This window comes from Chrysoperla carnea, chromosome 1, assembly GCF_905475395.1.
Source record: "Chrysoperla carnea chromosome 1, inChrCarn1.1, whole genome shotgun sequence".
In the NCBI taxonomy this organism is placed as follows: Eukaryota; Metazoa; Arthropoda; class Insecta; order Neuroptera; family Chrysopidae; genus Chrysoperla; species Chrysoperla carnea.
The window spans coordinates 33149596-33161601 of NC_058337.1; the positions used below are offsets into that span (position 1 = coordinate 33149596).

General features: G+C 30.5%; 1 protein-coding gene across 3 annotated transcripts in view; it reads right to left on the bottom strand.

The window, feature by feature from the left end:
* Positions 1 to 12006, bottom strand: part of LOC123305340 (FK506-binding protein 5-like) — a 100559-nt gene that overhangs the window by 13104 nt on the left and 75449 nt on the right. For all 3 annotated transcript variants that reach the window (XM_044887030.1, XM_044887029.1, XM_044887027.1), the window contains exon 3: positions 1804 to 2082. In XM_044887030.1, the coding sequence (XP_044742965.1) occupies positions 1804 to 2082 (279 nt within the window). The remainder of the gene's footprint in view (positions 1 to 1803; positions 2083 to 12006) is intronic.

A 12006-nucleotide genomic window follows, 5' to 3' on the forward strand; every position in this document is an offset into this window, starting at 1 on the left:
TATATCCTTTAAAACTATTTTTGTATTTTCTGGATTATGTGTATAATCGTGTCGTAATCTAAGCACACACTACGAAAATAACACCGTGGATGACCTTAACTTTGAAAACTTTCGGTTTTTTATTTATAAAACAATTATAATTGTAATAAAAGCATGTTTAAAATATGCAATATGAGTCAAGCTACATTACATTTAATGTTGTAAAAAATTACAGATTAATAATAAAAAACTGTAACACACGAACATTGAATATATAATCACTTAAATATGCATTTGCATAAATGACGTCTATAAGTCTCAATTTCAAAAGTTTTTCTCTTCCTCCGTATATAAAATCGTTAAAGATATACGGAAATTTCAAATTAACAAGTGAAAACAAACAATTAACTGAATTAATTGTTGAAATACCATATATACACAGTGTTGATTACGCATTCGTGTATTTTTTAACGTCATGTAAGTAAAGAAAAATAAACAAACACATACATAATATATTTAACATATAAATATAAAATATAAACAATACTATATAATGTATCTAAACTAATTTGCACCATTACGGGTAAACACTGATGTTTACAAAAAAATGTTTTATACAAAAGTTTTTTATTTATTTATAAGGAACATTTTTTACATTTAAACTTTTGTTATATCTTTAACGATTTACACGAAGACCTTGGCCTATGTTGCTCATTTACGAACTTGACCTCACTTTTTACGTCCAGAGCACGCTATAAAAATTTCAACTTGATATCTCTTCGTTTTTTAGTTATCGTGTTCACAGACAGACGGACAACCGGAAATGGACTAATTAAGTGATTTTATGAACACCTATACTAAAATTTTATTGGTAGCATCAATATTTTTAAGCGTTACAAACGATGGACTAAACTTAGTATACCTTGATATATTTCATAAATACTTGGTATAAAAAGTATTTCTTATTTTTTAGCCCCTGAACTAAAAAAAAGGCGTGTTATAAGTTTGACCGCTAAGTGTGTGTGTCTGTCTGTGGCATCGTAGCGCCTAAACGGATAAACCGATTTTGATTTTTTTGGTTTTGTTTGAAAGGTAATTTATGAGTGTTGTTAGCTATGTTTCAAGTGCGCGTTTAGGTTTCCGTATCCGGAAAATTTGTCGGGGTTTTTTAAATTTTGTAAATTTCACTTGTAAGAAATTAATACGGAGAGTGTAGAAATTTAGCGTTCCGTACCCGGAAAAACTAAAAATTGGTGATGATCTTCCAAATCGGCTCAGTTAGGAAAAGGTTTTAAGGAAAAAGGCAATTTTAATGGAGAGTGTTCTTAGATATGTTTCAAAACCGAGTTTAAGGTTCCGTGGCCGAAAAATTTGCCGGGATTTTTTAAATTTCGTAAATTTCACTTGTATAAAGATATATATGGGATTCAATATTCAATTATAAACCTTAATATGCTTTCGCATTATTTGTGTCGAATTCATTAGGTTTTAGGTTTTCCTTCTTAAATTTGTTTTCAGAAATATGTTATGTGTGTAGTAATGATTTTGATAATGAACAAAAATCTGCACATTATTCATCGCATTTCGATCGGGTGGCCTTTTCGAAATTGAAATTACTATTTGAATTAGTCAAAGTCTATGATTATTATCTGATTATCCATTCCAAATGATTATAAACTATTTATTACATAGAGAAATTATTTTTAATGCATTAAACAAATCTTCAAAATTTTCCAAATGACGTGACTATGAATCGGTTGTACAAACAATTTTCAGGTATATAATGTTAACATGATTTTTTATTATTCTATAAAATATAAGTACCTAATGAATGATGTTCGGGTGTACCACCTCCAGTTGTTGAATTATATCCTGTCGAAGGATTGGATTCTCCACAACTTCCGCCGCCACCGTTGTTAATAATACCGCCACTATGTCCATTCATATGATGTTGTCCCGTACCACCATTTGCCATTAAACCATTGCTATCGTGGTGATTTTGCGCTGTATCACCAGATACAACTGTGAGTGGTTTTTTTTTACTCAAATATCCTTTTTTAAATAACACATCCTGCCGTGGTGTCGTTATTCGCGTATATTCATCTAGAATAGAATGATAAAAAATTACAATTTTTTCAGATTTTCCATTTTTAAATAAAAGTTAATGAAATTTTTTTAAATTTATGAATTTATATTCTTATATTTATAAACTGTAACATTTGATATAAAAACAGGAGTGTTCTATGTTTTTACCTGTGTTCTAGAGCTTTGTTCGTATCATTGATTGTGAAGGGATCTGGTAATAATTTGGAAGGTTGTGGGGAAGAGGGAAAGAATTATATACTGCTGTATCGGAGAGTTTTTAATTTTATAAATTTTCTTCTTTACACATTGAAGCATCTCAAAAGCTAGATTTGCCAAATTTTGGTCGTGCGCTGTAATTCTGGCTACTAATATTCTTATGTAATAATAAACCCCAGATTCTATTATCGCTGAAATTTTTAAACAATGTCCGGATTCAATAAAAATCAATTCGCTATTTTTAATTATTAAATAATGGGGTTTAACCTCCGTTTGTGAGACATATACGTCTATAACAGAGGCCACCCACATCATTATTTTTTTAATATTTATTTATTTCAACTACATTCGAATATTATATACACAATTAAATCTTATGATGTGGTCGGTTACTTCGTTCTTATCCAAGCGATCGATTTTACCGTGATCGATTTTACGGTCCCATTAATTATAATTGTTCACACTGCCGCTGCCTGGATTCGAACGCGCAACCTCCGTCTAAGTAGCTGAACAGGTAAATGTGATGTCGTCTTTATCCGCTCGACCACTTAGACTACTATTAATTATTGCAATCATTGTTTTAGATAAGTAAGGTATTATTAGATAAGTTGATTTCGTTTATTCAATAACGTCATGTCTCACAGGAAAATATCTGATGCGAGCATCGCATCATCGCACATTCGGTATCGGATTAAGAAATTTTACACCCGTAAGTCGTTTTAAAAATTTGCGCACGTCTTAATAAAAATCTATCCATAAAGATCCTTTTTAGTTTCAAGTTATTTATTTCTTAGAACCTTTAAAATTGCGTTCGTTGTTCGGGGCACTTCTCCGACTCGAGCTTCCATTGTTAAATAAGAACGTAGTTGAAATACATTAATAAACAAAGCACTTTTCTAACTCACCAGAAAACAGCGTTATGCTTGCTCTAATTTGAATTTTCAAGGTTCAAATTGATCTAATTGCTTAAAAAAGAAAATTTGTTGTGAAAATTGCTTTATAATTCTTGCCTTATTTGTAGTACAACCACAAGTCTGTCTACAATTACTAGATATACAGTCATCCTGAATGTTTTCCGACAGATAATGAAGAAGTAATATCTTCGATAGGTTCATGAACCGCGAGCTTTCTCTTCCGTATCCTCTTTGTATGTTCTTTGACTACTGAGAGTTCCAAGACTTGATGTTAATTTTTATTAAAATTTTTCCTTTCTGCACAAATTATATGAACTAGACTGTCATACATTTGAATAACTTTACAAACGTCAATATCAACGGACTGTAATTTTTTGCATACTTTTGCGGGCCAGGCATACACATTTCGGTATACCTGAACAGGTAACCAGGTTCGGGTCACCTGTACAGGTAAACCGGAGCGTAGGTGTCAACCTCTGCAGGCATGCTTGATTGCTTGTTTATGCGACCGGAGGATAATCAAAATTTGATTCTTGTGCAGGCGAATAGACCTGACCGTGTGTGTGAATCCGTCTGATAAACCGATACAGGTATAAGGATAGTTGTGTCTAGTTCCTTGAACAGAGAGCACGTCGTTTTTGTTTCGTATTTTCTCGGCTGAGTAGAATTCTTCCGGTTTACTGTAGCGTGTGTGTGCTTTAGCCTGCACAGGTAACTTTACCGGTATATAGGTTTAACTGCATAGGTATACCGTCACGTATGCCGGACATTACCTGACCTTGTCAACTTGTGCCTGTAAGCAGGTGCCTACTGTACTTTTGAGTAATCTCCTTCAGAGCTTATTTATTGTATGGTAATCGGAAAATTTTCGAAATTTTAAAAGGGAATAAAAATAGGAAGTTGCACAATTAGATGCTATAACCATTCTAGTCCAAAATTTCAACATTCTAGGGTTAATGGTTTTTGAGTTATGCGCGATTCTTGCATACATAAGTAAATACGGACAAACGTCATCCCAAACTAATAAAAAATAAATTCAGATTCAACATTAGTTTTTACGGGACTAAATACATCCTTTACTTTGAACAAGGTAATTACAAAAATCAGTTCTAGTTTGCTCTAAAATGTTTTATTAAAAAAAGTATTACATTTATGTGCAGAGACCCATTATGTGTTACAACATCTGGATCATTGCCAAGTAAACAATGTCCATTTAAGGAAAAACTAACACTCATATTAGTTTAGTAGTCTCATCTTCTGAAAATATTTTTTTTGCCCACATCTAAACAGACGGATCGATTCAAAGCGAATTTCATTATTTGATAGCAACGCTTTTAGTTACCAAGTGAAGGTACATAATTATGAAATATTTAAGGAAGCAAATGGAAGAAGGTTCATACATGTTAGATCATGCCGAAAACAATAACGAAAACGACTTCAATAAAACTAATTCCTTATTTATATAGTGATGTAATAGCCATTCCTGAAGTACAAGGAGTATATAGATTTAGTTCCAGAAAATAGTTGTGGTTTAAGATCCGGCATTAGAAAAATATACTCTCATCTGTTAATTAATGAAAATGGCATTGAATAATTTTTTTTTGTATGTTAATAGAAAGATATTACCTGGATGACCGAGCTTTGCTTGTTATTGTTTTCTTTGGAGCAGTTTCCGAGAGTAAACGACGTTTTCTATAAATGAAACTTAGCTAGATCGATTTTTGCCCTGAAACCCCTGCATAATAAATTTCATGAAAATCGTTGGAGCCGTTTCCGAGATTCCAGATTTATATACAAGATTTTAAATGGTATTGTGTTTTAATGACACATAAATATAAATAATAATAATAATAATTCTGACTATAGTGAAGTTTGCTACAAGTAGGCCCTACAAATCGTGTTGTAGTATTGTCCGATTTAAAAGGCAAACCCGAAGGCCATTCCTATATACCCTAAATGACGGACCCAACATGTCGGGCAGATAAGCGAGCCTCTTAATCTTACAGATGTCGGAGACGATCTTTAGTACTTTGATCGTGTCATATCTAATAACAAAGAAGTTTAAACCTTTATGTATTTCGTAAACCTTTATGTAGGAGAATGGCATGGCCTGGGTTAAACACAGATTTTAATAATTTTTAGTTGGTAATCATAAACATAAAACATTATTTTTTCTTTCTTCTTTGTAATTCATTTCCATTGTATTTTTTTACAGTCAAGAAACAATAAATTTAAAATAGGTTGCAGACAAATAGTGGTTTTGTTATTCGACTTTTGCTAGTTAGGTATAACTGGCTACCTACTAGTTTTTATACAAACAAAAGAATTCAAGTGTTCGAAACAATATTTCTACCACTTCATTTTATGCATGATGGCATAGATTATTATGATGGCATAGCGGTGCAGTTACAATTACAAAGCTAATGTCATTAGTTGTTAAAAACTTATTTTGTTGTGACTTCCAGAACTTTTACTATTATCGTTATAAAAAATGATTAGGTACTCTCATTATTTTATCAAAATATAGTGTGTTAAAGATGTAATTAACAACAGAGAAAACTCTTTATAATTTGGAAAAGACATTCTTTAAGAGCGTCTTTTTTTAAGAGAATCAGTAATCAGTTTAGTAGAATCGCTCGGCTATTCGTTTGACTAAATTATAAATTTTAGATTTCATCATACATACAGCATAGGCCATTTTAATCTAGAGTTAGTTGCATTGAGTTCGGTTCTGTATGTAACGAATAATTGTAGTTAATGGGCAAGTAGGGAAAGATTACCAGACATTTTAAATGAGTAATAAACTAATAATATGTAATTTTAATTTCACGACTCAGATAGAACATTTTTTTATATTTACATTTTTTTACATTTACGTCATATAAATTGCCTAGTTCACGATATTTTTAGAGCATTTCTTACATTTACATCATACAAATTGTCTAGTTGCCTAGTTAACGTGACAGCCGAACCACTTTAAATGATAATTAGTGGTGCATTTAAGAATGTTGCCGATATTAAGCGCATAAGGTATGTGGTTACATACCCATCACCGTTATTTTTTTTTTTATAAAGCAGGACAACCTTTTTTTTGTGATACAAATATTGCGCCATCGAATGTCGTGGTCGGGATTATCGTGAATTGCTATTAAAGATCTGAAAAAAATTAAGATAGTGTTTTCTCACAAGTGCTTTTTTAGAAAAAAAAAAGAAGCATTTGCAAGGGATTGTCAAAAAGAATCATTTTGGATACAAAGCGTGTATGCAAAGTGTACGCCGCATGATTTTATAGTGAAAAATTGAATACCATCGCTTGGTTTTACATTTACATTACACAAGATTTACATTAAATTCATAAACTAATTAAAGCTTTTGTGAATCATAATTAAGAGTGATAATGAATGTTCTAAATAGGTCGTGGCAGAAAAATATAAAAACTTGATTTATTTTCAGAAATAAATACGGAGAGTTCTCGATATCCCTACCCTAAAATACGTCTCTGATAAAAATGTTTGAAAAATTGAATCTCTATGACGGAATGATTACGTCTTTATCAAAAAACTATTTTTTTAAATATTTGTTTTACAAAGATATTTCTAAACCTAATTCTTTAGGTCATATAAATTTTGATAAAATCTTCATTTTTTATTTTAAATTAAGTACATTGCCATATATACATATAAAAATATAAAATGCATTTTTTCTATGTTTTTTAACCTTTATTTGTCAGTTTGTCACTAAAGAGAAAATGATGAAGTGTGTAGGAGGTAGGTCGCATCTGACATTTTAAATTATAAGTAATATATACGGTAAAGAAAATCAATTTAAAGCTATACGAGCATTGCTTTACATAAAATAAGAATTATAAATATATAGGTATACAAAATTTACCTAAAAGTTAAAGAAATTTACGGTTTAAGGCTCTATCTTACATCGAACAGGAAGTAATTCATGGTTATACGGGAGTAGGGTAATTTAAACATAACAAAGATTCGAATTAGTCGTCGTTCATCTCTGAAAAAATTATGAAGGATTTAAATTATTAAATTTTATACGAATATCACTTTTTTCAATGTAAACTGCCAACAAAACCAACCCGTGTTAAATACGGTAGGTAGTTGCCTGATGTCTATTTTGCCATAATACTCAAAAAATGTAAAACTAGACTTAATTAATTAAAATTGATTAAAAACGTAGAAGTATAAGCATTAAAAGATTGTTGCCCATCTCCTTTTAGCAAAACAAAGTTCTATATGTATCTCTGTGATGATATCGGACAATGACGTCACTAACCTATACCATCTTTGTTTAATTAAGAATTTTAAACGTTCATATTTTGGGTTTTTCTAAAGATTTTCAAGAACTTATTTCACTTCTCTGCCCGTGCAGTGAGAATTCTTCACCTGAAGTGATAATTCCACCTGGGTAATTCTATAAATTTGATATTTAACATGTAGTAAAAGTAGACATCTGAAAGATGCACTTCAAAAATCACAACACAAGCGTTTAAATGCTTGCTTATATAAAAGTTGAACTTTGTTTGAACTTACGAAGTGGGTACTGTTCGAACAATCACTTTTAATAATTCAATTTGGCCACTCGATTAACATGCTAAAACAGTTCAGTTCGTACATATTTAAAGAATATAATGAACGCTAGGCAAATAATTAATCGAATAAATAATAATTAATAACGATTTTTTTATTCGCGAATAATTTACCTGAGAAAAAAATCATTCGACCAATTTTCAAATGATATATTCGTTATTTTATTAATAGCCTAAGAGAGACATGCAAGTTCTCCAACCACCAGGTACTTGAGTTTTCTCTTACAGAAAATAAAGATTTAAGGTTACTCCAGCAAATTCAGGAACACCAGCCAGGTAGGGCTGGGCGGAGAGCCAAACATGCAAAAAAAATTTTTTTTGCAACGAACACGTACGTGGCTGATGTTTTGTCAGAATGTTAACAGAGATGCTAAAAACAGTTTGCCAAAACATCAGCCAGGTAGCCGGGGACCGAGTCTGAGTGGAAAGCCGAACATGTATAAATTTTTTTTGCAAAGAACAAGTACGTGGCTGATGTTTCGTCGTGATGTTTCCGAATAACTTGGTTATTCTTATTCGTTATTCATTATTCGAATAAATTTTGCTCATCTCTGACCTAGGTAATGTTTGTATAGCTTTCACGTTAATTTAAAATGACATTTCTCTAAGGAATTTTTCTTTTAGCCAAAAATTGAAATAAATTTAATATAAAATTTCAGTTGACAATATTGTATGACAAGAATGGCGTATATGTTGAAAATGTACCTAATCAAACAATGCTAAATTGCGTTTCTATTTATGTTTTAAAGCAAATAGGGGAAGAAATACGTGTTTCTCTTATGTGAACTAAAAACTGATTTTATTATTTCTATAAAATGTTTCAAATTCAAACAGAAAAAGGAATGATAAAGCTGAAAAGGTGAGCATATAGTAAATATCAACTGGATTAATACTGTTTCAAACTTGATCGAAGATTGTTTAATTTTTTATTAGAGTTTAATAAATTTGCTAAGCCTTGGTTTGCCAGCCCTTTTTTACCAGTTAGGTAGGGGAAAATATGAAACTAAAAGGTAAAACTTGCTTAAAAAGTTATTTACAATATTTTTTAATTTAAAAATCTACACTTATCATGAAAAGCCTATTAGCTATCGAAATTTTGTCGTTACACTTTTCAACTGACCTAGAATCTTAATGGCTAGACTATTTTTTAGTTATAAATCAAAACAAACAATTAATAGAAAGTATAGAAAGTTTTGAATGTCAGTGCTTACATTATTTTTTATAAATTAAAAGAGTTTAAAAACCAATGAAAGTATGGCAGCCTTTCGGCTGCCCAGAATTTTTTTTTCGATTTTCGAGAATGTTTCACTAGATCACTAGTTGAAGCTACCTGCAAATTTTCAACTCCCTATCTATTATAGTTTTGGATAATTTATTTGCGCTCTCACAGGTTAAAAGTTTTGTTCTATCTCTAACGGTTTACAAGATGGGTCCTACGGACCCATGACCTTGATCTATGTTGCCATTTACGAACTAAAACACACTCTTTACGTCCGGAGCACGCGATAAAAATTTTAGCTTGATATCTCTTTTAGTTTTTGAGTTATCATGTTCACAGCACGGCTGACAGGAGGACGGACAACCGGAAAGGACTATTCAGGTGATTTTATGAACACCTATACCAAAATTTTGTGCGTAGCATCAGAATTTTTAAGCGTTACAAACTTGGGAATAAACTTAGTATACCTTGATATATACTACATATACAAAGAGTATAAAAATGGTAGAAAGCATTTTCGAGTATTGGATTCAAGAGAATATTTGTTCAGCACATTTAGGTGGACAACAAATCAAAAAAAATTAGTTCACTTAACCGCGGGACATTTTCCATTAAAACTGTGAGACTCTGAGAAAATAAAGTTTCCCAACACCTACAGTTAAAGAACGGTAAAATAAAAAAAAATAAACTTCAAAACAGGTACTAAAATTTGTAACAACATCCTAAACTGTTTAATTATCGGGGTCATAATAAACACTATGTAATATTATACTTCTTAATCGAAAGGAAATAATTTTATTTAAAAATATGTCTTCATAAATTATTTAATCTTATCTAAATTCAAAAAAATTAAAATATATTTAAAAGAGATAATTCTGTTGTATCCAATAATTGTCATATAGTGAGAAAATATCATAAAATAATTATAACACTTTTTTATACACACAAAATGATTAATTTTATATGCCCTATTAATCCAGGAAAAGTAAATATAAAAATTATTAACGGATTGTCAAATGTCAACTTAGGATGTATAACCGTTTATGATCAAGTAACTTTTTCAATTTTGAGAGTGAATTATGTTATAATTTGACGATATAAGTCAAAAGTAAGAATAAAATTTTTAGAAAAGTATGAATAATCTATTTTAGTCTTTTATATCGATTTTCAATTATTTCTTTCTTAAAATTTTGCATGGATACCTAAGCTGAATTTTTAAACACATATTCTTTCAGTAAAAGTCGATTTTCGATTAAATTACCCCTAAAAAAAACAACTAAAAAGAGCTACCGTCTTATTAAAACAGTGAGTCGGAGCGCAGTGGAAAACTATTATAAATGCTTCAATTATTAACTATTAAAATTGATTTTAAATAAAATAAAAGACTTTTAACAAAAAGAAACCGACTTCAAAAGACAAATTTTCCAAAATAAATTAATATGCACTAAAAAGTAAAAAAATAACGATAATATAACGTAGTTACAATAATTGTTATTTTTGGAGTCGGTGTCAGCCAGGGAAACAACTATGACAGAACAGTTTGTTACATTAACTTGGTTGACACCGACTCCAAAAATAACAATAACTGTTACTATATTATATTATCGTTATTTTTTTACTTTGTAGTGCATATTAATTTGTTTTGTCAAAGTTTTTCTTTTGAAGTCCGTTTTCTTTTTGTTAAAAGTTTTTTATTTTGTGAATTTTAGTGAAAATGAAGTACACTAACTAATTTGTCACTAAAAAAAGAATCATTGAAATCGGTTGGCGTGATATTGAGTTATTCGTCCTCTTGTCGTGCATACTTAATGCAAATTCAAGACTTTTATGGTTTTCTCATGGATGCCGTTGTCAGAACTGGACCAAAATGAAATGGGACCACACGGGAAGCACCAGCTTTCAAATAGGTAAAGAATCATCAAAATCAGTTCACCCAGTCAAAAGTTCTGAGGTAACACACATTAAAAAAACAGTCGAATTGATAACCTCCTCCTGTTTTGTTGGAAGTCGGTTAAAGAAGAATTTTGCCTTGCTATTATTTATTCTTTTAATTTTTCATCTCCAATCTGTTTTTATTCTTTGATCCTGTGTTACCTGCCATTATTTTTATTATTCTTTATGTGAGTGTACTCTATAATTTTTCATGGGAGTGTAGTTTCATACATTTATTTATAGTCAATTCTTTAGTTATTGATTTGATTCTTAAACATAAAATTTTTACACTATCCGTTGGGAGAAGCATAATAAACAACACTTTTAATATATTTTTTCTAAACATATCAAATTTCAATTTCAATGTAATAAATGAGTGTCTTTAAACGATAATGTAAGTATAACAATAAAAATCCTCTAACTTTTTATGTACCTATTCTTTTCTTGGTAATTCACTGATTTTAATTGTCTTAGGTAAACATTACTATAAAATACACATATCGTCTATACGAAAGGAATTTTTTTAATTCTTAAATCAAACATTTACTTTTGATAAAAATACAAAATACCAAACTAGTTTTTAGTGTTCCGTATCGTGAAAGTGAAATAAACAATAGTATATTACTACACCTAGGGAGGAAGGGTGACAAACCGAGTCTTCTTTACTTGCTCCCGTTGTATGCAAACTATTTTACGTGCCGGAGGAAGTGGTACCTTCGTTTTGCGTAACAGGACCAAGGTATCTACTTTCGTTTCGAAGGCACGAAAAAATGTTATGCGAACCTGTTACAGAATATCTCTTGGTGTTAGAATAATTTTAAGAATTTATTTCAAACCCCCTTCCATTGAGAGTTCATTACGCTGCCCTAATTTCAACAACGTATAATATATTTTTCTAAGCCTTTGACTTGGAAATTATTATTTCCAATTTTGTGCAAAATATGTGTAATGTTCATCAATATCAATCAATACAAAAGTTTTACAGATATGGGCTCATAAATAAAATAAACTTCCAAATCCATCATTTATATTTGCAACTACATTTTTAAAATATA